The 26,131-nt window shown below is 40.9% G+C and overlaps 1 protein-coding gene across 16 annotated transcripts in view; it reads left to right on the top strand.

The window, feature by feature from the left end:
• The window catches only part of EPB41L3 (erythrocyte membrane protein band 4.1 like 3), a 150,581-nt gene that overhangs the window by 106,214 nt on the left and 18,236 nt on the right, over positions 1–26,131 (top strand). For 12 of the 16 annotated variants that reach the window (XM_065668036.1, XM_065668031.1, XM_065668030.1 and 9 more), the window contains exons 5-12: positions 2,292–2,334; positions 5,451–5,526; positions 7,262–7,480; positions 7,637–7,724; positions 11,278–11,430; positions 13,324–13,421; positions 14,947–15,122; positions 17,223–17,443. In XM_065668036.1, the coding sequence (XP_065524108.1) occupies positions 2,292–2,334; positions 5,451–5,526; positions 7,262–7,480; positions 7,637–7,724; positions 11,278–11,430; positions 13,324–13,421; positions 14,947–15,122; positions 17,223–17,443 (1,074 nt within the window). Of the gene's footprint in view, positions 1–2,291; positions 2,335–5,450; positions 5,527–7,261; positions 7,481–7,636; positions 7,725–11,277; positions 11,431–13,323; positions 13,422–14,946; positions 15,123–17,222; positions 17,444–20,993; positions 21,561–25,679; positions 25,734–26,131 lie in introns of all 16 variants that reach the window. The other 4 variants (XM_065668034.1, XM_065668044.1, XM_065668045.1 and 1 more) reach the window with 2 other exon arrangements.

The raw sequence follows: 26,131 nt of genomic DNA on the forward strand, positions 1-26,131 counted from the left end.
CTTCCCTCTGCGCTGGCTATTTATGACATGAAAGAAGTTAATCATATAGCTTGTACTCTTTCTAGTATGATTTATTTCATTACTGACATAGATGAAAGTCAGGTTTACATTCATAGGTACACTACTAAACGTATAATACTATAATATGGCTTAATAGTACTGTGGTTGGGATACAGATAGGTGGGAGTTGATTGACTGCTCTTGCTAACTGCTCAGATAAAGTAAGGCTTTAAGTCTTGACTTTGTCAAGTTAAGCATTGTTGATTTGGCTAAAGACATTAGTCTTCAAAAGCAGTTGGTAGCAATAGTGAAACATATTCAGCTTCTCTGCATCTCAACTTTAGTATTAAATAAGCTATTAACACTGTCCAAGATGATCTAATGGGCAGGTGATTTGAGATAGATATATATATATATATATATATATAAATTTAGACATATTATGATGAGAGTATCAAAGGATAATTTAAAATATGCTGTGTGATTTTAGCACTTTAAGATAAATATTTTGAAAGAAACCGGCAGCTAAACTACCTACTAACATATGCAGTAGCCCAGCAGAGTTCATTAGGTGAAGATATTTTGAGTTTTGTATGGCCTCAAAACTTTTCCCTGGTGGATCTGGAGCTATTAGTACGTCTTTAGCTGTTTGCTTGTGAGAATAACGCCCGTATTTCCTAGGTTTCCCTTTGTTTCAGTGATGTGATTAAAAAATAAATCAGTCTTTTTGTCTTCTCCTTTCTTTACAGACTTTTAAATATGAGGATTTTGTTTGATTCAGAAAATCACTTAAGCAGTCGCTTGGTCCATGCTGGTACAAGATAACACTTTAGCATATGCTTAGTTTTGAGTTGTGGTAAAAGTGAGGCAGATGTTTAAGTGCATTTCCAGATAAGCGTGCTTTCCTGTACTGGAAAGAGAAGAATGTATTCATTTTTAACAGGTGGTTTAGAAGCTTTAAACATTTATAGGTGTATAGATTTTAGCTTTTTGGAGCTAAGCTGCTTAAAGAATAACTGCGTGCCACCACATTTGTAGATCAGTAACATGCATATTTTTAATGTCAAAGCACTCAGCATTTCACCTCCATCCTCTGCCAGATAACTTCTAGCCACACAATACATGGGCTCACATCACATGTCATCTTTGAAAATAGAAATCCTGATGGATATTTCTTGGTGCATAGTGTACTTTCATGCTCAGCAATAGCTGGAGTTATATGAGGCTCATGTTTTGCAGCAGAGACTGGGTTTGGACAGCTGCAAACTGGTTGTTTTTGTTGGGGGGGGATTGTTGTGTTCTGCTTGTTTGATATTTCCTCTGTATTTTGTTTTCTCTGGTATGTTCATTTATCTTTCTTTGGAGAAAGTGGAACTTTCCTAGGGGAAGCAAACTTTATGTTCTGGGCTGTGTGACATATTCTAAGTATGAAATTGATTCTGTTAAAGGACAAGGCAGAGGTGGCAATAAGAGGCCCCAAGCTGCTGCACGCCTCCTCCAGAGGAATTTCATCTGCTCCTTGACATTCATGGAGTAGTAACACATCGCTGTGCTAATTCCCCACCTTCTTGTCAGGAGTTTTATCTTGGGTAGTCACCAGGCTCTGCGCAGCATGGATAGGGGCAGCCCTGATGCTGTGATTCTGCCTCTGCTTTCCCCACACACTCCCTCTGTCCCCAGGGAGAAAACCTTTTTATCAAGCTTGTAGGAATTTAATTTTCCCAGAACATAACTCTGGAACATATTTCTGTGGATTTATTTCATTAATTTATATTTCATTATTTCTTATGTCAAGCCATCTAGACCCTCAGAGGGCTCTTCATTAGGGACTGTAGCCATAGGACAAAGAGTAATGGGTTTAAACTTAAACAGGGAAGTTCAGGTTAGATGTAAGGAAGAAGCTCTTTACTGTGAAGGTGGTGAGGCAGTGGAACAGGTTGCCCAAAACAGTGGTGAATGCTCCATCCCTGGCTGTGATCAGAGCCAGCTTGGACAGAGACTTACGTGACATGGTCATGTGAAGTGTCCCTGCCCATGGCAGGGGGATTGGAACTAGGTGATCTTAAGGCCCTGTCCAACCCTGCCCGTTCTGTGATTCTGTGGTTCAATGTCTGGGAAAGTTACTAAAAGTCCTGCTTTTACCCGGGGCCACATCTTGAAAGTTAATGTTATTCCTGCCTACTGCAGCTCCAAGGAGAAAGGAGTGGCAGCTCATAGCACTGTTGTAAAAATAATGTTTATTGTGTTTTCTAATTCAAATTGAAAAAAAAAAGGATCTATTTTCTTTGCAGAATTGGTTGGATCCTGCCAAGGAAATCAAGAAACAGATACGAAGTAAGTTTGTTATCATTGTGTGTTTATTTCAGGGGGTCTGGAAAACTTCTGTTCTGGTGTATCTGGAACCCAAAAATCTATACAAAAAAATCTCTTACTCTAAAATGCCATTAGTGTTTGTGAAGACATCAGACCCTTGTGACACTGAGTGGGGAGGCAAGATAAAGAGGGGCTCCTTGGCATGCACAGCCCTTCTGATCCTTGGGGCTTGTTCCTAAATGGCCAGGGTAACTTACTGCTCTTGAGTTGAAGGGCCCATCTCATGGGGTCCCCTGGCGCCAGAGGCATGGCAGCCAACTCTTCCCCTTCTCTCATCCATAAGGTGGGGGGAGAGATGGGATGTGTCTACGTCTGCCTCCTCGATGTCTTCTCCCAGGAGGGCTTGCTCCCTCTGGGGGCACAAAGCCGATTTCACAGTCTTCTTTTGCATCCTCTCCCGAGTCTCTGGCAAAGGAATTACCTGCATCTTTTAGATGTTTTACCCCATGGTGAGTGCAAGCAGTTACAGAGACTTGTAACACATGAACTTGCATTGCTGAAAACAGCTTGACATTTTCAGAGATGTGAAAAACTGAAGTTTGACATTAAGCAGTGTAACCTTAGGGACTAGACCATGTATGTAAATTATTTCTTTGCCTTACTGATATTTATATCATATCCAGAAACACTGTTCATGCCTCATACTGAAATACTCCACTGATGCAAAGATAGCACTCTATCTAAAATATCTTTCCTTCCTGTGTGTCAAAAGCTTGAACTCTGATCCTAAAATGACCATTCAACTGACAGAGAACCAGGCAATTTTCTGCTTCACATGAATATTTTAAAAAGATCGGTTGTTAAATTTAGCCCTCTGCTACATTAGAAATTCAAAAACCTCTCGAAGGAGAGCCTTGTCAAGACTGCAGGCTCAAAATTCGACCTGCCTTCCCCCCCCCCCCCCCCCCCAAAATTGATGAAAAGTTTGTGTGTCTGATTCTTTGAGCAGGAAAGCCCCAGCAGTTCTTTTCACATTTTCTAAATGGTTTCTTCTAGCACTTGTGCTTTCTCAAGCAGATATATCTGGTAGTTCATGTGAGTGATGGGTGAGGCCCGGCAAATGAATCACTTCACTCTCCCAAAATTCAAAGGGTTAATTTACACTGGCTGGAAAACTTCCCCACTTACTGTAGGCCTTTCCATCAGTATTATTTTCATTAAAAGTAAGTGATTTGCAATAAAAAGTAATGAAAATCTGCCACCTTTTAATCTCGTGAGAAGACGGAGAGGAAGGTGATGTAGACCTTGATGAGTCAGGTTATGCTGATGGTCAATGCAAAAAAAGCAGCTCAGCTCTTCACCACTGATTTAAAGTGCATTTAATATCTGCCTGAGCCATGAGATGGACAATGAAAGGTTGTGACAGCAAGAGATTAACCATGGCAGAAGAGTCTCGTCCTGGACTTGACAGAGGGGACAGATGCATTTGCAGAAGATGACAGCAATAATTTGCTTGCTCTGTACAATTCACCCCAGGAGTTTGGAACAGGGTGATGGTAGAAAAGTAGGGCTGTTACCCATGACACTTTCCAAAAGACAAATACATAATCCTGCTAAATGCTGGTTGAGTTGTACAACACTCAGATATCCATTATTCCACTGCAGACCACAGGCGTTTCATCCAAGTATTCGAGAAAGGAGGCTGAGTTATAACACACACCAAGTGTAACAGTGTATAAAATAGTGTTAGGTTTTACTTAAACCCCTATAAGGCGGGGAGGCGGGGGGGGGGGGGTGTGTGTGGTTCAAGACCTCTTGCTCTGGTGTGTTAACCACCTTTGCTTTAGGACAGGCTATATCACAGGTTAAATTTACTTCTTGTGAGCCAGAGGTATAGATTTTTGGGCCATGGCTCCACTCCCACCTCAGTTCCCAGAGGGAGTACAGCATATACACCTTCAAACCTCTTCAGGAGGTACCTAGGCACACAGAGCCACTGGATTGAAAATCATGGGAAACCTCTACCCTGTCAGATTTATAAGAAACATTCCTGGTTTGCACAGCATTCATGAGCACTTCCTCATTAGACGGCCTGTGTGGACTTTTCAAGAGACACCTATTTATTTCTGGTTAGATCTGTACTTTGACATCAGTGTGTTCCAGGAAAAAGAAGTGTCATTACTTTGGCTTTGGTTTCTTCACTGCATATTTCTTCACTGCTGTAATTTATGTGGTAGAAATACCTATAAGAGGTATATGCCACACAGGCCTTGTACTGAAAAGGCACTGCCTTGCTTATAAGAACACTGTGGTTTGGACTTTTGTTACTGCTTTCTATTTGCATTTGAGACATGGGCCAGTATAACCTGTCCCTTTTCCAGAATAGCTTTTATATTTACATACTGTGTTTAACTCTTTCAGGTTTTTTTTAGTCTTGCTGTTCTTCCTTTACAACATTTAAAACTACAGCTCCATGAAAAATTTCACACCCTGTGGTGGCGCAAGCCAGTATCCATCCCATGGGTCACCTAAACTGACTGAAATAACCAAATAAGAATTCCATAGCATTATGTACTGGTTTTCAGTCATGCTCTCTTGTGTTTGTCCTTGCAGTTCTGTCTGCACAGTAATTTATGTCTGCTGGAGACAGGGAGCTGTGTGCTGAGGCAGCGCTCTGAGGATGCTGTGAGCTGCTTTGGGAAGCCAGACCTTGGTGTATCGCCCCACCCCAGACCCCATTTGTACTCTGGCCTGCAGTGTTTCCAGCACCTCTGTGCTTTGGCTGACTAGTTTTTAAAGCTTGTATGGGCTGTGTTTTCAGGCGGTTAAATCCAATATAACATTGTTTTCAGACTGAGGATTTTTGTAGTGCTAGAAATAAATTCCTGCTCCCTTAGGATCCTTGCTTCAGTGGAAATCTTACTAAATAAGAAAAGAGCTGTAAGATATGATCTAATACTGTAATTGTGAGAAGGAAAAGTAGTATCTTCAGAGTGATGTATGGGCAAAAGATACTATATCCTGTTCTGATGAATTGCTTGGCTGGAGTATTTTAAAGTTTGCTGGTAATTGAACAGCATGAGCATCTCTGTTTGCACTTAACAGTGTTCTTTCAGTCAATCTGTGTTCTTTTCCAGGTGGTGCTTGGCAGTTTGCATTTAATGTGAAATTCTACCCTCCAGACCCTGCCCAGCTATCTGAAGATATTACCAGGTGTTTAAAACATTAAATACCTTTCTAGAAGGGACTTAAAAGTTGTTTGTAGTAGTGCTTAAACTCTAATTATCCAAGAAAAGGAATGTTTTGTATTCCCATTGGCTTCCTTTCTCTTACGAGCTTATGGAAAATGTGTAGTGCTTTGGCAGAAAAAGACACTATGAACAGGGTCTGTCCTCTGAGCTAAGAAGACTTAATGTATAATTAAGCGCTAAACCCCAGCTTTTCCAAAATGCATATTCCTGAGTATTGAGTTTAATTTTCACAAAGATGCCTGATGGCCATTTTTGCCAGTGGTAGTAAGTTGTTATTGTAAGTACAGTCATAACTGTGAAAGGAAAGAAGTAGGATGAGGATAAGCATGCATGTAAATTTTGTATGTCATTTGACAAGGTAAGCAATTGATGTGCACGGTATCAGGAGCATGATGGTAATGAATGGCTCCTCCTTTCTATCCAAGACGCTTAGCTCTGCAGTCTGCACCTCTATTCTCCAGTTTTGTGTTCAGATTGCAACCACAGGAAAAAAAAAGATCAAAAACTGACCTGGTTTCCTCCTTGGTATATGGTAGGAAAACTTCTGAGCTGTGTCAATTTCTGTGCCACCAGGAAACTGTTCCATAGCCTTTTATAACATCTTGCAGCCTGTGGATATTTTTAACCTTCATTGCTTTGTGGACTACTTGTTGCTTTTAAGGTAGCATGAAGCCTTTGGCTTAGATCAGAGGTTCCCTTTGCTAGGCACCGCGCAGAAAGTCAGTGTGCCAAGGAGTCACACTTCAACAGAGGTCTTCCAAAAGAAAGGATTGTTTTTTCCCTCTTGTCGCCCTCAAATCTCCCATGGGAACTCTGTGTCTTCACCACCAAGCCAATGCTCTTTGCTTTTTCCAGTTTTCTTCTATTTGGTGATCCCTTGCACTGCTTATCACTGTGTTTTTAACAGCATTTACTGTTTAAATGTATTTTTGAAAAAGCTCAACAATTTGCTGCAGAGACAACTTACATTTTTTGAATGCTTGGAGTTCAGCACCTATTCAGTTAACAGTATTTGGGGACTTCAATAATTTTTTCTCCTTAGAAGTATCATGAGATAGCTATATATATTAGTGATGTATAATAGAAGCATGGGATGGTTAATAGGTAATTCTCCATCTGTGTCACTAAACAATACACAAAGGGGGCCTACAAGAATGGTAGAGAGTGACTTTTTACAAGGGCATGTAGTGGCAGGACAAGGGGAAACGGCTTTAAACTGACAGAGGGTAGATACAGATATTAAGAAATTCTTCACTGTGAGGATGGTGAGACACTGCAACAGGTTGCCAAGAGAAGCTGTGGTTGCTCATCCCTGGAAGTGTTCAAGGCCAGGTTGGATGAGGCTTTGAGCAACCTGGTCTAGTGGAAGGTCTTGAAACTAGATGGTCTTTAAGGTCCCTCCCACCCCAAACCATTTTATGATTCTGTGATCTCCATACTTCTTTATAAAGGTAAATTATGCATTGCTACCCATAAGGTAGGCAAGGTTTGGTTTGGGGTTTGGGTTGTTGTTTTGGGCTTTTTCTTTTCCCCAAAAATTCATTATTATCCTTGTTAACACCTGAAAAACTCCAGGCTTGGGAGTTTTCTGCAGATTAGTAGAGGAACCGAGGCCTCTTGCCACTGCTTGGATGGTGCTCCTCTGGGGGGGCACTGGTGAAAGAGCACTTTCTGAGCTGTCCTTGTGCTCCTTGCAGGTACTACCTCTGCTTGCAGCTGAGAGATGACATCGTGTCGGGTCGGCTGCCCTGCTCATTCGTCACACTGGCTCTGCTGGGCTCCTACACAGTGCAGTCAGAGCTTGGCGACTATGACCCCGATGAGTACGGCAGTGACTACATCAGTGAATTCCGCTTTGCACCGAATCATACTAAGGAGCTGGAGGATAAAGTGATTGAGCTGCACAAGAGCCACAGGTAAGCAGAAGGCGTCAGTGTCGGCCTGAGGTAGCATGCCCTTACTACCTAAGGGATGTGCTGCTTCTGTAAGGCTGAAAATGTTTTCCAGCTGCTGGATTTTATTTTGGATTCTGTTTCCTTAATAATGATGCTGCATTGGGTCCTTTTCCTCAGGGGAATGACACCTGCAGAGGCTGAGATGCATTTCCTGGAGAATGCCAAAAAACTGTCAATGTATGGAGTAGATCTCCATCATGCCAAGGTATGTACTCCAGTTCTTTCACCGGTCATCTTTATCCTGTGACATAGCACTTGAGTCTGCATGGACTCCATGATTTATTCTTTCTTCTTGTTTTTAGACAGGCATTTTGTGGGATAAATCATGTGTCAACACAAAGAAAGGTGACTCATGGGATAAGCATAAATATATCTTGTAGCTGAAACGTAACTTAGCCTATAGATTGGAGGATGTTGCACATGAACCTTTCATGTTGATTAAACAACCAGATCCTTCGGGAAAATTCTGAGTGAACTGAGTAACAAGGAGGGATTTCAGAAGCTGTCCAGAGAGTGACCAACTGTCGTTTCATTTTCTAATCTAATATCCAACGATGGTATCTTAACTAGATAAGCAGATCATTTCTAACACTGCAGAGGACTTTCAAGCAATCATTTAGCTGTGCTGGAAACCTAATCAGATTGATCACAGTGGGGACACAGTTGCTTCTCTCTGTTTTGAAGTGTGGTCTTGCACTTGGCTGGAAGGGCAATAATTCCACTGGAAACATTCTCCCATGATAAAGTAGTTTCTCTAATCATTCGTAGGTTAAGTTATGAATAAAACATGGTCATTCTTATTGTGGCTTGGGAGAGCCACCTACCAGAATAGTGTTGGTTGTCTGTTTTTTCTTTCTTTGTGGTTTTTTTTTCCAAATAAATGATTATTTTTCTTCACTCTTCAAAGAAAAGCTAATGGATTTTAACATCTTCGAGGTTAGCATCCTTAACAAATGAGTGCTGAACAAAGAATCCTGAGCTGTGGAAAGTGCTGCATTTTCTGTAAAGGTCAAATTATTGTGAGCCTGGTTTTGTGCTGCAGCAGATCCTTTCAAGAACCAAGATAAATCTGCAGCTTGGATCTTGAGAGGGTTTGCAACGGTGTCCCTGGGGCATTTCATAGGAGCTGTGCATGTGTGTTACAGAATCCAAGGCAATCTTTTGTGTTCTGTTAATTGCCTTCACTGAAAATGAAAAATCTGGGCATGGTTCAATGGGCAACACTCTGCCAGGAGGCATGCCGCTGCCTTCCCTGTGTCTTGCAGATAGGCGCAAAATCTTGAGGCGCATTTGGAGCAGAGGTAGAAATGGACTGGTGAATGTCGCTCAGTAGCTTTTTTTCAACATTCTTTTTCTGACACAAAGAAATCTTCAGAACAGCAGCCAAGTGAGTTCCTGTTCTAAATACATTGCAGACTTTGCTACTGATAATTTAACATAGCATCGCATTAAGGCCTAAGTATTTTTTTTCAGGATATTCGAGAAAGGCTGTGGAATTTAAGAAAGGATATCCTGAGTTTTATTTTTTTCCTAGAAAATATTACTATCCAGTCTTACTCTTATGTTTGTCTTATGAAAAGTGGGTAGCCAAGCTAATCTCCCTCTAAAGTGATGTTCATGAATCAGAAAAGCTGAAGAAACTAACTATTCTATGATTCTGTGATTCTAAGTGGTAACCAAATTGGGTCTGTCTGTGGGTTAAGAAATGCAATGGTAATCTTGGAAACTGATCTGAAGGTGGCAAAAGTAGACTGCGTGAGAAGTAATGTTTAGTTGTAATTAGGTCTGCCTGTGAGATCTGATGGTATCAGGCTATAGGACAAATATTTCTGTGGATGCCTTTTCGAAAATCGCGCTGTGGCAGATGTCTCTACATAAATGTCAATTCATTAAGGCTGTGCCAATATCTTAGGTATTCAACAGATGCTGGACTCACCAGCTGCTGTTAAAACTACTTCTCAATTGCCCAACACTATGCTATGATAAAAAATGTGCTTAAATAGACAGATTTGCTCTCTGGGCTGTCACCACTCCGATAAAGCCCCATTTGTATGCAGAGCTGCAGGGATGTGCAGCTCAGCATCTTGGTGCTTCCGCATTAGGGCTAACAGTTTTCCATGCAACCACATCACTCCTGAAAAAAGCCAAATTCTTTTAGTTAGGTTTCGTTTTACATCAGTAGTAAGAATCATGTTGAAAAGCAGTCTTTGACACTGACAAGTAACAGAAGCCTTGAATGGAGTTACATCTGCTGCAAAGGTGGGGGTAAAGGAAGAAGGCATTGCTCAACAAACTGTCGAGAAAGTGCATCAAAAGGAGCCCCTTGCACCCGCATCTGTGTGCTGCATGTGAGCACATGTGCATTTCAGGCATTGGCCATACAGTGGGATTGCTGGCAATGAGACTTCCCTTTTTTAGAATGTGTTCACTGTATTTAGACATTATGCTTTGCTTAGAAAACTGAAACTAAAGACCACTGAAAAAGATTAGCTTTGTCTTTTATATGTACTGCCTGACAGTGATGCCACATGAGAGATTTATTTAGGAAAAATCTACTTTTGAGGGGTGATTCTATGATTATTTGAACACACATCCTCTCTTGGTTTGTTGTCTAACACAGGAGTGACTTTGAGGCACTAGTTCTGTGTTGTGTCTCTGATTTTAAAACAGACGTGGGGTATGTATTTTTTTGTGTTTCGATCTGAGCTGTATCTGCCTTTTCATCATGAGTGGCCATGCGTGCCTTTGTGTTCATCTTAAAATGTCATCAGATTTTCACTGTGTGCCTAAAAGATGGCTTGCCAGGAAAACCAAAGGAAAACGATGAATTAATGTCACGATTATCATAGGGTGATGTCTTCATAGCTTCTGTTGCTGGGCTTTTATAACTAAGTTATTTTAAAATAATTACTGAAGAACTCTGTGCTTCAAGGTAGATCCTTTTTTTCTCTGGCAATATTAGCACTCAGCTAAATAAAAAACCCCACAGAATTATATAGGCTAGTGGTGAAAGCAAACAGTGAAGACTGAGTTTAGACTATTTGAAGTCTTCTAAAGGGAAGAGAAATGTGTACTTCTTACTTAAAAAAATCACATATTTATGAGTATATTCTGACAAGGCTGTGGCCAAATCTTTCGTAGTGCTAATGTGTCTGACCTACAGCTTCTCTGTCAAAACATGGGTTATAGCACAGGCATGGTCGCACACTTTTGAAAGACTTTCTGATCCAAATGCCTAACCTTCTGCACATTTCAAAGTGAAAATACTGAGCATAGGCACAACAGCATTAGAGAAACTGACAAACAAATGAAAGCCAAGACCAGCAAACTATGGAAGAAAAAAATCTATCTAAGGATTCACAAGGCTTAGTCATAGAGATGAGTGATGCCAGGAGAAGTAAATTTGTATGCCATCCCACTTACTTTCAATCTGGTATTTATGCTAATAACACTTTTTTGTTATGCTAATAAAATGTTGCTATATGGTTAATATCATTCTTTTAATAGCATCTAAAATTGTCCCCCTCCTTTTGGAGTCTTTGTAAAATATAAGGAAACATTCACAACGCTTCCTGCCCGACCTTACTATTACTTGCATGAATGCAGTCAGTGAGTAGGGTAGCTCTCAGAAATCAGGTCACTACAGCTGATGCATTAAAAAGACATAGCTCAGATAGAAACACAGTATGTAAGAATCTGTAGTACTGTAAGATGTAAGGAGAAGAGTATTTAACAAAGTGCATTACTTGCCTTTCCAGGATTCTGAAGGAGTGGAAATCATGTTAGGAGTTTGTGCAAGTGGTCTTTTAATATATCGAGACAGACTCAGAATAAATAGATTTGCATGGCCAAAGGTTCTGAAAATCTCCTACAAAAGGAACAACTTCTACATCAAAATCCGACCAGGGGAGGTAAGGACACTCTTTAGTGAATGAACATTTTCAAAAAGCCCATGTTCTGTTTGCTGATTTGTCATGTCTTACAAGCCTTTAATATTCCTCTCCATTTACATGTTATATGCTGATTTTCTTTGGGAAGATTAGGTAAATACTTAAAATACAGGTAAAACCTTTGGTGTTTCTATGTTTACATCCATGAACTAACATAAAGTATGGCCATCTGCATATGAAAAGCTCATCCATATTATGAATACTTCGGGAATTTAAGTAATACATTGTTTTTTCACGGCGTGCTTGTTACCCACCTTCACACTGTTAAATTAGCATCCTTTCATCTTACCCACTAGGAGATGTAGACAGTCATACCGAATTTTATGAGCATATCAGACCAGTACATTTGGAGTTGGAACAGAAATCCAGTGACTGGTTAAAAAGCAGCCAGGCATCTATCACTGAGCACTTCTGGTAGCTCCACACGAGCCCTCCCAGCCCCACTGGAGCTCCGGGTCTGGCTCTGGAGAAGGGGATGTGAAATCTTGTACAGTGAGTGCCCTCTCGTGGCTCAGCCCGATGCACAGCAAACACCTACCTCATGGATTGAGCGTGTGTTAGCCCATAGATAAAATCATAAATCTTAGGAAAAATCCCAGGAGGAGTTCAGGATCACCATAGGCAAAGGCACATCTCCATTTTAAGTGCTGGTACAGTAACCAGTGTGCAATAGATGGAAAACCCATATCCATTTTAGTGGGAGAGAAAGTGCCTGCATGAGGACTGGCATTTCTTCCTTAATGCAGTATGGCAGATGGGGTCTGAGCCAGCGTCCCCAGAACTGACTTCATAAATGACCTGGAAAATCTCCTGGGGCCCCCCACCTGCCCCAGGGACTGAAAACTTCCCAGTCTTGAGTTTGGTTTTAAAACCAAAACACACAGCCAGTGTTGTTCCCTGTGCCTGCACTCAAGCTCTCCACCACTAAAGCATGTTGAGCTCTGCTGGTCTTGGTATGTGGCCTCCTGTGACCAGGTCATAGTTCCTCATGCAAAATAATCAATGCACTCTCTACCCAAATCACATTTGATGATAATGTGATTCATGATCCCCTGTATCACTTATGTCTTCTTTATTGTTTTGCTGTTTCCTGCCTTGTTTCTTTCTGTCAGCTCCACATAGGGATCCAGGCTTCCCTACAAGTGCTCTTCTGCCTTCCTTTCCCCAGTTGCAGCAACACTATTTCACCTACTCGTCTATCTGCATCTAGCCATCAACTTGCTACAGTACTTGTAATTGGCACAGTTTTTCCTTCTGGAATATATATATATCTGCAGCACAATCTACAAAGCTCTCTTAGTATCCCCAGCCGACTCTTCTCAATTACCTGTCTTTTCCTCATCCTCTCCAGGAGATAAATTAGCTAAAACCATTGTGATTTACTAACTGTACTTTCACTGTGAATCTCCTTAATCTAAGGCTGCATGAGACCACATCAGTCCCTGGGGACTATTGCTGCCTTCCAGACTGTTATCAGGTTTCCCACTGTTACCTGGTAAAGTTAAAACAACAGGGCTAAAACACTTAGATGATGTTTTTCTCAGAAGTCTCCCAAGTCATCTTCGTTACTGTAGGGCATAAAACATCACTGTCACCATCAAAAGCCTCTTGCTCATTATCTGTGTTTTCCCCCAAAAAACATTCTCATTGGTTATTACTCACGGCTTCCTTCCCAGACATGGTAGTCTATAGGATGTGTATGTATGTGGTTATATACACCCTTCCAGTAAGGTGATATAGATGGAGGAAATGAAGATGATCCTGTGTACACTGTGTAAAAATAGAGGCACAGCATCTATTCGTTTTCTGTTTTTTCTTTTCTTTCTCTAAAATTTCTCTTTTTTTCCTGCCTAGTTTGAGCAGTTTGAAAGCACTATTGGGTTTAAGTTGCCAAATCACCGTGCTGCAAAGCGCTTATGGAAAGTGTGTGTTGAGCACCATACATTTTTCAGGTATGTGGATTTCTTTTCCTAAAGGTGTGGTATAAAATGCAACAGAAAAGACGAGTTTTGTCAGCGGTGGCAAACCCCTTCAAATCAAATTGTCTTACTGATCATGAAGCATCTCTGAGCAGACGAGGGAAGGTTATTGCTTCTGCAAAATTTTAAATGTTTCACCCAAATTATTCATACTATTTCGATAGATACTGTTTAAAATCACCATATGGTCCCAATTAATTGTTTTGCTTTATCTGTGCCACGATATTATCAGCTGCTATAATTAAAGAGACGAAGGAATCTGCTGCACTTCTGCACATATGCTTGTATAGGGAGAACAACTGGGGGATGTGGGTAAGAGTCTAAGAAAAAAAAATATATATATATATATTTCATTTCAAATGAAAATACAGACAGTGTTCAGTGGTGTATTTGTAGTCACCAGAATATCCAAGCCATAGCTGTCATTTTTGTATTACTGAGGGATTGTGCAGCTGTGTTTTTGACATCTAAGAGGACCTGAGAAAAGTTTGGGGTAGTGGAATAGATGCTGTAATTTGTTTGTGTTAAGATAGTCAGTAAAGAGATACTTAACAATGGAAACTCAAAAGCGTGAGACTTTTGGTGATGTGAAAGGGCTTCCAGTGCTTAGGAACCCCTCTAAAGATGTTTGTGAAGACTGAAGAATTCCTCTTTTTTCTTAAAACTATTGGTTCAGCCTGTCTGTATGTTCATATGAAATGCAATCTTAGCAGCAAAAGATCTAAAAAGAAATTGAGTGTGCATTTTTGGGGTGTTTTCTGATTTTTAATGGAATAACAGTGTCTAAACCATAAACTTCATTGCACGAGAATGGCTTTTTTCCATTGGCAAAGGGAATTGCAAATTCACATAGCCAAAATAGAGAGGATGAGAAGGCTCTAACCTGAAAAATGTCTGCCTCCCCTGTGAATGAATACTGCCTGGCATACATTGGACATTTGCTCTGGCCCTGTCTTCAGTGTAGCAGCACCATTTTAAATCTGGAGTATAAAGCACTGGAACAGGTTGCCCAAAAAAGTGGTAAATGCTCCATCTCTGGCAGTGTTCAAGGCAAGGTTGGACAGAGCCTTAGGTGACATGCTCTAGGGTGAAGCGTCCCTCACTGTGGCAGGGGGGTTGGAACAAGATGATCTTTAAGGTCCCTTCCAACCCAGACCATTCTACGATTGTATGATTCAGTGCAGATCAGAGTCCCTGATACAAGGAGTAACTTGTTTTTAGTTTTGGTGATTAGAAAATAATAAATCTGATTTTGAAGCATGAAGGGACTGGGTGATTCTTGCCTGCTAGGAAGAACTCAGCTCTTCAAATGCATTAGCTAAGCAGTTTTGTCATGCTGTATGAGGGGCATCGTTTGATTCCCTTTTAGCTGCAGACCTGTGAGGCACAAGTTATGATAGAGAGTGATACCCAACAGTTGTCTTCTCTCCTCTGCAGAAATAGTGGACTGATTTTTGGAGGAGGCGGAGTAATGGGTGCACTGCTTGGTGTGTTTTAGGCTCCTGCTGCCAGAAGCACCTCCAAAGAAGTTCCTCACACTGGGCTCCAAGTTTCGCTACAGTGGCCGGACGCAGGCCCAGACGAGAAGAGCCAGTGCCCTCATAGACCGTCCTGCACCTTACTTTGAACGCTCTTCTAGTAAACGTTATACTATGTCTCGAAGCTTAGATGGGGGTAAGGCCATCTCAATTGACACTGTCAAAAGATATCATCGTGGTGGTCACTGCTTTGGGTTCGGTGTAAGCCTCTTGTCATCTCATCTCCTTGGGCTTCAGCTGAGTGGAGGTTGTGAGTACCTCCATATTCACTGCAGGGGTAGGAGAGGATACAGAGAAATAGTGCTCAGTGTACTGCTGGAGTACTTACACTGTTTGCCTGGAGGAGGCCATTGGCAGCCCACTCTTTGTGGAGCTTCTGTCCTTGGCCTCACACCTGCAAAGCACTTCCCTGCTTTGTGGAAGGATGAGGAGCCTGGACTTGCCAGCCTGGACCTGCCTGCCTGAGCAAGTCAAGCTTCAACACTTTTTCAGGGTTTGCAGGAGTAGCTCTTTGGGTTTGGTTTAATTTGGCTTTTGTTCCTGTGTAGGTTTTTCATTTATGTTCCAATTCATAAATTAAATATTTCCCTTGACACTGGCTTCCAGTTCTCTCATGTCCAATTTGGGTGAGCACTAACAGGCTTTTTCCATGCATTTCTTTTGAGGATGTGAGATGGGGAGTAACATACACAGGTTAATAGTACGTTCTTCCTCCTTCTCTCTTTCTCCGTGGTTGATGGAGGTCATGGTTCTGCTGATCCTCTAGTTTAAGCCAGCATGTGATTCAGAGTCTCAGCTACTTCTTCAGCTGTTACTGTTGTTGGCTGTTGAGTAAAAAGTGGCTGCAGTTTATTTTTGTAGAAAAAAAGACTGAGACTAAATTCAGAATTAAAAAAAAATAAAAATAAAGGTGAACTTTTCTGCGTAACATCACAAATGAATTGCAATGAGTATAGTTGATTGTGGGGAGGGGGAGAAGCTTTGGTTTAAGAACACTAGTGACAAGCCTTTTTTTCTCCCCCTAAAGGTGCTGCTTGTCATTAATTATTTTGGAATCTTCTAATTCTGATGTGCTTCTTGCTCGTTACCAAGCAACTGGTGACCTGATCGCTGTGCATGTGTCTCAAAGCAGAAATTATCCTTCTGCGTTATTTTGTTTGCAGCATCTTAAACAAAATGTCTCCCTCCCTTTGCTTTCTCCTGCCTCCTAAGCTCATTCCCAAGAGAGAAAATACCCTAAATGCTTTTCCCCAGCATTTGTTAGACTCTGCGAGGTTTTTATGATGTTAATTTGCATAAGTGCAGATGGGGAAAAGAGGTTTTTTAATCAATGCTTATGATTACTTCAGTAATATTACTATAGCACAAACATGGCTGTAACATTCTGATTCATGATTACACTGTCATCCTGGCCCTGTCATCTGTTGCAGATGCAAGTAACTATAAATTTGAGTAGTCCTATTGACTTAGAAATCAGTTACATAATAGTCAAGAGCGGGGTCTGTGTGTATAATAATGTTTTGATTACATTCTATCTGTAAATTTACTATTTGTTTCAAAATCACTTATATATATTTAAGTGTGCTAGATTATTGCACATTTGCATCCTCAAATATTCTGGGTTCATCTGCTGAACTGAATGTCATCACTTCCCGGAATTTTTTAGGATAATGAGCTCACTTAACTACCAGGCTTCAATACTCGTTAATACAAAGATCCCGTTTCTTGATTCTCAGATATTATGCCTGTGTTACATCAATATTATCATGTTTTTTTAATGCAGCACATTACTTACCGTGCATTTGATCTGCAATGTTATATTCTGACAGATATAAAAAAACCCTCTTCCACCCCCATGGCTGATGTCATAGCTGGTTCTCCTTATGTTTCCTGCCTGATAACTGTGGCAACACATTGATTTTTTTTTTTTCTGATGTTTTACTACAGCAGCACTTTTAATGGCTTGCTAACATTTAACAACCGTGTAATGTGCACATTAGCTACACTAATGTGTGTATACACATCCATAATATATGTTTATGCATATAAAAGCTACAAGCTTTATTTCAAGTAAACAATTTATTTAAATGTATGCACATGCTTCTGATTTCCTGAAACATGACATAGTTGTGTTTTCAGCATATCTTAAATGTTTTACTAACCCAGCTTTTTAATTTTATGCAGCTTCTCAGCAAAAGCTATTTCAGACTTTCCCTCTTTAAATATTTGCTTTTAGCATCAGTGAATGAAAACCATGAAATGTACATGAAGGATTCTGTGTCTGCTGCAGAGGTTGGTACTGGCCAGTACGCCACAACAAAGGGCATCTCTCAGACCAACTTGATAACCACTGTGACCCCAGAGAAAAAGGCAGAAGAAGAGAAAGATGATGAAGAGAGCAAAAAGAAAAGAGCAGAGGAAGTCACCCCTGTCTCGGCAGTACGCCATGACACCAAGGTAGAGTTTTGAGGGTTTTGTATTAAACTGACCTGCCTAGAGAGTGCTTGGAGAAACACAGAATTGTCAGGGAGGGAGGGAAGGAGTCCCTCATTCTGTGAAAGGAAACTAGAGTACACACGGTTGTATATTCTGTGTAGGTACATGTATATACGTGTCTTGAATCAATATTTTTATACTCCTTCTGCATTTCATATGATGTTGTAAAAGTTGGTTCCTGCCTTGGACTTTTTTGTTTTAAATTTGTTTAACACTGAGCATAGTGTTTTTACACAGCATTCAAGAGCTCTTTAGCAAATAGCTGAAAGTAGCTTGGCAGTGCACGTTTTGCTCCTTTGGTCTTCAGTCATATTTTAAATTCAGTATGGGCATCGTGGTTTTGTTTTTTGACAAGGCAACAAAATAGCTCTGTGTTCTTGTATGTAGCTCTGTGCTTTAAACTTGTATTTTTCTCATTTACTTCTCAAAACACTCTATTTCCTTGCATGTATTTCAGTGAGCATTTTTCTCTATTAACTTCTGGGTATTAATATACTATTATAAGCTTTTTTCTTTTTTTCTGGCTTGCAAAAGCATTTGCTTCCCTCTTTTGAAGTTTTACACTGAAGAAAACTGGTTTTGTCGATGATTCTCTGCTCAGATGTTAAAGCTATTCATCCCTCACCATCTCCAGTCCTACACCCACCTCATACACGTACAGATACGGCTGTGCATTATACCTACTGAGTTATTAAGATGGAGTAAATCGAGCAGGGGGACAGAGAAGATACTGAATTTCAGAGATTGACAGTGAAGAGAAATAAGGTAGAATCAGAACAGATCAGGTATAAAATGTCCTCTGTTTCTTATATGTTGTGGAGAAGAAAACAGAATACACAGTACTGAATCCAGCATATCACACAAAAGGTGTACTGTGGAATGCACTTGCTAAACAAGTCAGATTTACCCTCTTCATTTATGAGAAAAAACCTTGATGTAGGCCTTTACACCCACAAAACTGTCATGCATGCAAGTGTTAGAACCTGCACTTCTAACCTTATTGTTTAAGGCCAGAATAAGCTAAATAGCTAAAGGATCAATTCCTCAAAACGGGTTACAATTAAGATACCAAAAACCAGAAACAAACATGAGAAAATACTTTCTGTTTAAAGTATGGTCTGTAACTGTGCATTAGTTAGAAAAGAAATAACCTCTGTAAAATTAAACTGGGGTCTTCTTGAAACTCCATTAGTTTCTGCATGGAGAAGTATTTATGAAAATCAAATATGCAGGAAATACCCAATAGAAACTAACTGTGTTCCAAGTGGTTATTAATTTAGGTAAGTGGAGAGATCAGCTGCATTCAGAAGATCATCTCTTCTTTATATATGGCTAGAAATAGTCAAAGATATTTTTAGGACAGTATTTTGATGGTACTTAAACATGTACAAATAGATGATTTTAACCCCCAGCTTACGAGGTGGGTTCTGTTTAAGACACCTGTTAATAGGGTTTCAGTTTGATAAGTCTATAGAGATCTCAGTCCTGTTTGCACTGGACTTGCTAGCAGCTTTGTCATTCATCATAAAGAGAATAGGGTCTCAAGAAACAGGACAAGTTAAAAATCAATTCCTATTTAAGGGCACATAAATTTTAGAGGCAGGTTTTCAACTTTTCCACTAAGACATTTTTCCTTTGTTTTATCCATGTGTATTTTAGTACCAGAAGTTATTCTAAATATTAACACTGCAAAGATGTCAGTAAGTGAATAGTCTACATTAGCAAAGAATAAATTTACTTCGGCTTTTTTGCCTTTACAATATAAAGAGAAGTTCTGTGTATTTAGCTCGTATCAACTCCTGTGAGTCCGTCAGCATTAAATTTTGACTTGAGGTTACTATATTAAGCCTGTGAAGAAGACATTTGCAAGCAGTTTGAATTTAGGGTTGGTTCTCATTGCTTAATTCAGGAATATAGATTGCCTGAACTGATAGATTGAGTTTTTAACTGTTCTGGTTAAAAAAGAGAGAAGTGAAACATTAAGAAAAAGGGAAGGAGCTCTTCCATGTAAATATTTTGCTTAAATCCCATTCCTACCAATTGATATACCTGCTAAAGATTTGGCTTAGTAGCTAGGACTGATGCATCCTGTGTCTAAGACTTAGATCCTGCTTGTTGGCTCTGATTTGGCACCATCTTGTACAGGCAAATGCTGTTTTGGCTTTGAATTCATTTTGCTCTTGGGAGCTGCGAGTGGCAGTGAGGTTGAAATGCCTTTTATAGTTCTTTGGGGAGATGAGTGGTGGATGGAGCAGTTCAGGCGCTTAGGTTTTGGTCATGGAGCCAGTGTGTCACTTCAGCTAAGTGCACCTAGTTACCTTTGGCCAGAAGCAGCATTGTGTCCGGTCTGTTTTACTGGGGTATTTTGGTGGCAGTGGTGGTTGTTGTCCTAAAGAGGGATACGCAGGGAGAGTGTTAGGTGACAGTCACCCCTCCTGCTGAATCGCTCCCTCTTCCTACCAATTTTTTGTCCTTGAATGACCTTAAAGACTGGTGGGATGCCCTACAAGCAGCATATCAAAGCAAATCCTGCTTGTTGGTAGTCAGAATTCTTCACATTGTGGTAAAATTTATAGCAAAAGCATTGGGTACATTTTTACTTCTTTGCTATTGATTGGTCTTTTGTGTTATCTTTTAACTGTGAAGAGATGTGGCTGTGTGGGGCAGGGACCTCCCTCTGGTCAGCTCCCTTCTTTTAACGTGCATTGGAAGCAGCATAGAGGGACAGCAGGGCACATGGCTGGAAAGGGGCAGAGGGGAGGGCAGGGCTGTGGGGGTGCCCAGAGAAGGCAAGCCTGTGTGGTGGTGGGAGCCATGCTGAGGAGCTGGCTGCTGGGGCAGGCATCAGGCTAGTCCAGGTTCTCCCATGGTAACAGATCGTGTATGGATTTGTGCTCCCCAAAACTAGAATGTGTTTTAGTTGGGTTTCGGACCTAGACTTTTTCTTTAATTCCGTAATAGATGAATTTGGGCATATACAGTTTTAAAATCATTGGTGATTTAAATTATGACTTCTGAGTCTGCCCAAGGCATAGATGGGAAGCATCTGGCCCCCACTGGGTCTCCTCCTGACTGCAGGAGCACTGTCACAAGCAGTATTGGTATTAGAAATATGTTCCCTCATTTCTTTGTTGCTCTCCATGTGCTTCATGTTTGAAAGCTCCTTATAATCTGAAGCCAGTGTTGCAGTAAGTGGAAATTGGCAGCACCTGAGACTCCACATATGGCCATGAAGGTTTATATGTAAATCCCATACTGCAGATGACTAGACAAATGCTGAAACAAGAAGTTGCCTTTTGTAAGCTGTAATCCCAATTCACTAATACCTGTGGTGTGCAGCACGGGAACAAGCACCATTTAACTCAGTAGAAAGCTGTGGTGTTGAAATACTGTTTATAATTTTATATATATATTATAATATTTATCATCGCGAAGGAAAATTAACTAATTACAGTTTTCTTTTTGTCCTTTTGCTTTTGCGCCTTGTTTGCTGCTCTTTCTCTGTCACCAGCCATCTTTGCTTGGCACTGACTCCCACCACCCCTTGCCATCCTCGCAGCCTGGCCCCCATGTATCTTCAGCAAAGCTTCGCAGGAGATGCAAGGAGAGCACTCGAACAAAGTCCTTAGGTTGTGAGGCGCCCAAAGAGAGTGCCCCAAAGCACGGCGAGTCGGAGCCAGACTCTGACAGAAAGGGGCGAGTGTGCTCCGCTGAGCAAGACGTGGCTTTCAGCTATAAGCAAAAAGCCAGCAAAGGCGGAACGCTGTTCTCCTTCTCCTTGCAACTTCCAGAGTCATTTCCTTCCCTCCTGGATGACGATGGCTACCTGTCGCTCCCTAACCTCTCTGAAACCAACCTCCTGCCTGCCAGCGTGCAGCACTACCTCCCCATCCGCTCCCCCTCCCTGGTGCCTTGCTTCCTCTTCATTTTTTTCTTTCTGCTCTCTGCCTCTTTCTCAGTGCCATACGCCCTCACTCTCTCCTTTCCTCTGGCTATGTGCCTCTGCTACCTGGAGCCCAAGGCGGCCTCCTTGAGTGCCTCACTTGCCAATGACCTGAGTGACAGTTCAGAGGAAGAGGTGTGTACCTCGGCATCGAACACACTCTTTTTCGTGTTCAGTGCTTCAGTCCTAACCAGTGTTAGATTGCTGCAATAGTGGTCCTACTTTCAGAGCCTCATTTCTGTCTGTGCTGATATGTTAGAAGGGGAGGGTTTGGTTTATTTTTTATGTCTGGGGCTTAGTTTTTTTCCTCATTTTTTTACTTATTTTTGTTGTGTTGGGAGCACAGCTTGGGGCCTAGGGTTAGGCACAACACTGTGTGGAAGTGGCTTGGTTTAAACTGTGTCAGCTGATGCAGAGTGCACTAAACAAATTGCTACTGATCAGCTCTGATGTATTGTATGTGAACCCACACGGGCCCTTTTTTTCCACCCTATCAGTTTATACTAGGGTTAGAATAGTTACCTAGTTAGATGGTATTAACTACAATTTCCTGCATAATTACATATACATATGTATATACATTATATTTATGTAACTAGCTACCCAATAATAATAACAGCCACCCTCACCAACGTTAGCATGTTCAGGGAGACTGAGCTCTTTTCAAGAGGCTGTCAGCTGTAGCCTGAGCCCAGATGCTTAAATCCAGTATATCAGTGAGAGGTCAGATTGGGACAGCTGCTCAACAGCTGTGGGCCAGCTTGCCATTTGCAGTGTTCAGTTAGCACTCTTGAAACCAATGCCTCAAGCCACCGGGGTGATCACAGGCAGATAAACCAACTACAGTAGGAGTCCACAGTGGTTCTGGGAACTGTGGATGTGATAATATATCTGGAGGAAGGAAAGGAATCTGCTTGTTTAGGTAACAGAGTAACTGGCATCTGAGTTTCTGCTGGTGCTGTTGTTCTTTGTTGACAGAATAAAATAACGAGCTCAGGTTTTCCTCCTTTTTCCTTTTTACACTTCATCTTCAAATTCAAAACTACAGCTTTGTTCCATGTAAAAAACCACAGAAACAAAAGCAGATCAAACAATCACAGACCAGTTGGCCATTGATAAAGTCATCTTGGCCACTTTTCAATGCTGTTACTGTAGTTGTCTTCAATAAACCCACTTGCGCATCTAAACATTTGTATAATCTGCTGCTGGTGGTTTTGTAGGACTTGGTGCTGGATTCATTTCCTTTTTATAGAAAGCCAGAAGTCATATCAATTTATCCTGTAAAAACATTGCTTTTAGATGCTTTTGGCTCTTTGATGCCTAAGAACTAAATAATGTGCATTTTCTGATAAAAGGCATCCAAAATGTTGCTGTCTCATTTTGTGTCCTCACTTTGAGCCAGCATTTAGGTCTCAATTTGCGTTCGCTCTGCACTTGGATTAATCTAATAGCAATAACAGCATTAATACAGTGCCAGCTCCAAAGGCAATAACGAGGCAGTGTTTATGTAATGCATTGGTCTGTTCCACTTTCAGAAATAAGCACTTCTTTTCATTAGTAAAGTTAGGAAGTATTGAGCATAAAAATGTATTAAATAGGCTTTTGAGTGTCACTCTTTTATGAGGGTGATTATTCTGGCAGTGCTTCCTGGCAGACAACACAGACTTGTGCCTAATCCAGGGGGTATTTCTCGTTCAAAATATTGCATGAAAATGAATATGTTTTAAACTTGGGCATGTCTGCATTACATTGGCAAAACAAATCACAGCAATTATGATCACAATTTAGAGGAGGTGCAGCCGCAGCATCCCCAGAGATAGCTGCTTCCCCTTCCTGCTCAATCACTTGCCTGCCCACAAGCCCCACCAGCAGCTGCACTACAGCCCGTCTCGGAGTTGAACCCAACCTTTCTTACTCTCCACTCCAGAGGAGACCTGCCTTGCTCAGCCTCAATTCACCATTCCCTGCTCTGCGATAAGCCCAGATATTTATTTCAAGTAACTCAGTAATGCTGACTTCAACTCCATGGCTGTTGATTGGCTTATTAGCAGACATGTATGTTGCAATAAAGCGAATTTTGTGCCTTATTTAGGATTTCATTGCTGTCATGGTAAAGAAATAAAGACCGCTTTTTCCTTCTAGTTCACAAAAGATTGCTCACAGTGATGCAGAAGGCTACAGGCAATATCCTGAACCAATCTCATACCATTTGGAGTTCTGTTCTCCCTTGAGCAGTGCATCTGGAGGCAGTCCGTGCAGTCAGAGACAGAATCTCAAACCTTAGATTTCATTAGCTTTTGTGTTTGTACCTTAGCAGCTGATATTTTTATTGACTTTCCTGTAATGTTCCCAATTTCAAGTTCTTAATGAACCCTGTGTGCCAGACTCATGTTACAGTGCCTTGACACAAATCTTTTGATTCCTTTTAAATGCCTACATTCATTAATTCCTCTTTTCTTTTTTCTCTCCCCCCCCCCCCTTTTTTTTTTTTTTTTGTAAAAAGGAGTGACAATACATAGGGTTTTTTTTCTTTATATTGCCATACCTTTACAATTACTTATAATCATCATAGAACAGTTCAGGTTGGAAGGGACCTTCTAAGGTCATCTAGTCCACCCTCTCTGCTATGAGAAGGGACATCTTCTGTTGTAAAGCTGTGAGATCATTCACTAATAAAGAAACAATTTTCTAACACTTTAGTGAAAACAATTTGACCATCTGGGTAGACTATTTTGGCATTACAGTTTCATTTAAAAATAAAAGTGATCTGTCTAGTGGTTATTGATTGGAATATTGCATGTAACTTGCATTCATGCACTTAACCAGATAGTACAAAATGCCCGCCTGTTCTTCTGCCTGGCATACAAGCAGTACAAGTTATATAAAGGAATGAATGATATAAAACAAAGCAATGCAAAAATATCAAAAAAGCAGTTTTATGAAATACTTGAGTTGTCGGGAAATATCAGAAGATAGGAGATTCAAAGTTCAGACTGGTACTCCATCTACCAGTAGATTGCTTTTTTCTGTTGTTTCATATCGGTGCGATTTGAGGATGATGTATTGTCTTAGCTTTACGTTACCTGCCTGGGTTACTTTACATTATCTAAGGACCACAGAAAATCACTAATCAAAAGCAGAGCTTTCACTTATGTTGAAACAACTGGGATGTGCCAATCTGAGGAACTAGAGAGCACTTGGATTACTTACTAGTTTTCCATAAGCTTGCATAACATCAAAAATAGTCATTTGAAGTCTCTTCTCAGCCTGTAGTAACCTATCCTCTACTCTGTATTTATTAAATCTTGACATTTGTATTCTCCACTAAACTTTCTTCAGGATGTTGAGCAAAGCAGGGATAGATCAGTCTGTGCAATGCTGTGCTTTGTTTCATTTTTCTCATTCTTACTTAGTAAGTGTTTGGGTTTGGTTTGGTTTTTTTTTTTAAGGGGGGGAATTACTTTTCTTTTTCTCCTGCTTCATCCGTATTCTTAATTGGAATGAGAAGTATTTTTTTATTCTTTTAATGGCAGTTTTCTTTCTTTTTACTGTTGCTAACTATCAGCTGCTCTTTATTGGAACCGAATGGGATCTGAGCCTTACCATTACTCCACAGACAGACAGTAGATGGGCTGGGGGTACAGTTACTTGAACTCCTTGGTAATGCAGACAGCCTCATTGTGTATAAATGTGGAGACAAGAACAACTTCTGTACAAATGAGGGGCTGAAAGTCAGGTGACTGTTAAAGTAGCCTTTTATTTTTATTTATTTTAATGATCCTTTCCCCTTCCGGATAAAAAGTCAACCGCCAAATTGATCTGTATTGGCTAGAGCAAAAATTTAATGAGTAATTTTCTTTTAAAGAAATTATTATGGGAGGAAAAGTTTGTTTAGAGAATATTAGCTTTTTTGTCCCCATTTTTTTTAAGCCACCTGGCTTTCTTAAGAAAAAAAATTGCTATTCAAATAACACTTTTCCAGTAATGTTTTATTTGGCTTATAAATTTGTTCCAGTAAAGCCATATACTGTGTACAGTACGCCTGGAGTCTTCCTCTGAGTCTGTTCTGTTTACTAATATAGCATTTTTATTTTGCTTCTTTGACTTGTGCGTGGTTTGAAAAGCAATGCTAATGCAGTTCACAGGGATGTTGAATTTAACAGTTCCCCATATGAGCCACGTGTACTGATGAGCTGGGTTTATTCTTTATTCCTGCCTTCCTCTTGGAACCCGGTTACTTGTCTAACCAAATAGACTGACAGTGAGCAGACGGATACTGCAGCTGATGGTGAGACCACTGCCACCGAGGTTTGTACAGTCGCTGGCACCCAGTTATGGCAGGGGAGAGTGTTCTGCCTCATCTCTTCCCAGCCCTGGGCATGAGGGCTAAACTGCATGTTTCCTATGGCAGTTCGGGATCCTTCTCTGTGCGTGTGTGCATGCGCGTGTGAGCGAGTGTGAGTTTAGAGTTTTCAGTGCTCCCTACAGGTTCCTCTTACCTCTGCATTTGATTTGGAAACTGCAAGGCCGCACTGTGCAGATAGCAGGGCAGTGGCAGGCAGGCCCACCAACACAGCCCACCTGGATGGTCTGTCTGGCCAGGTTGTGCCCTGGGTTTTAATGTTTGCTTGTTTGCTCGTGTAATCTTCACCTCGTGTGTGAGGGAGAGAGGAGAAAAGACAGTCAAAACCATTTTCAAGTTCTCT

The sequence above is a fragment of the Lathamus discolor genome, chromosome 2 (assembly GCF_037157495.1).
Source record: "Lathamus discolor isolate bLatDis1 chromosome 2, bLatDis1.hap1, whole genome shotgun sequence".
Lineage (NCBI taxonomy): Eukaryota > Metazoa > Chordata > Aves > Psittaciformes > Psittacidae > Lathamus > Lathamus discolor.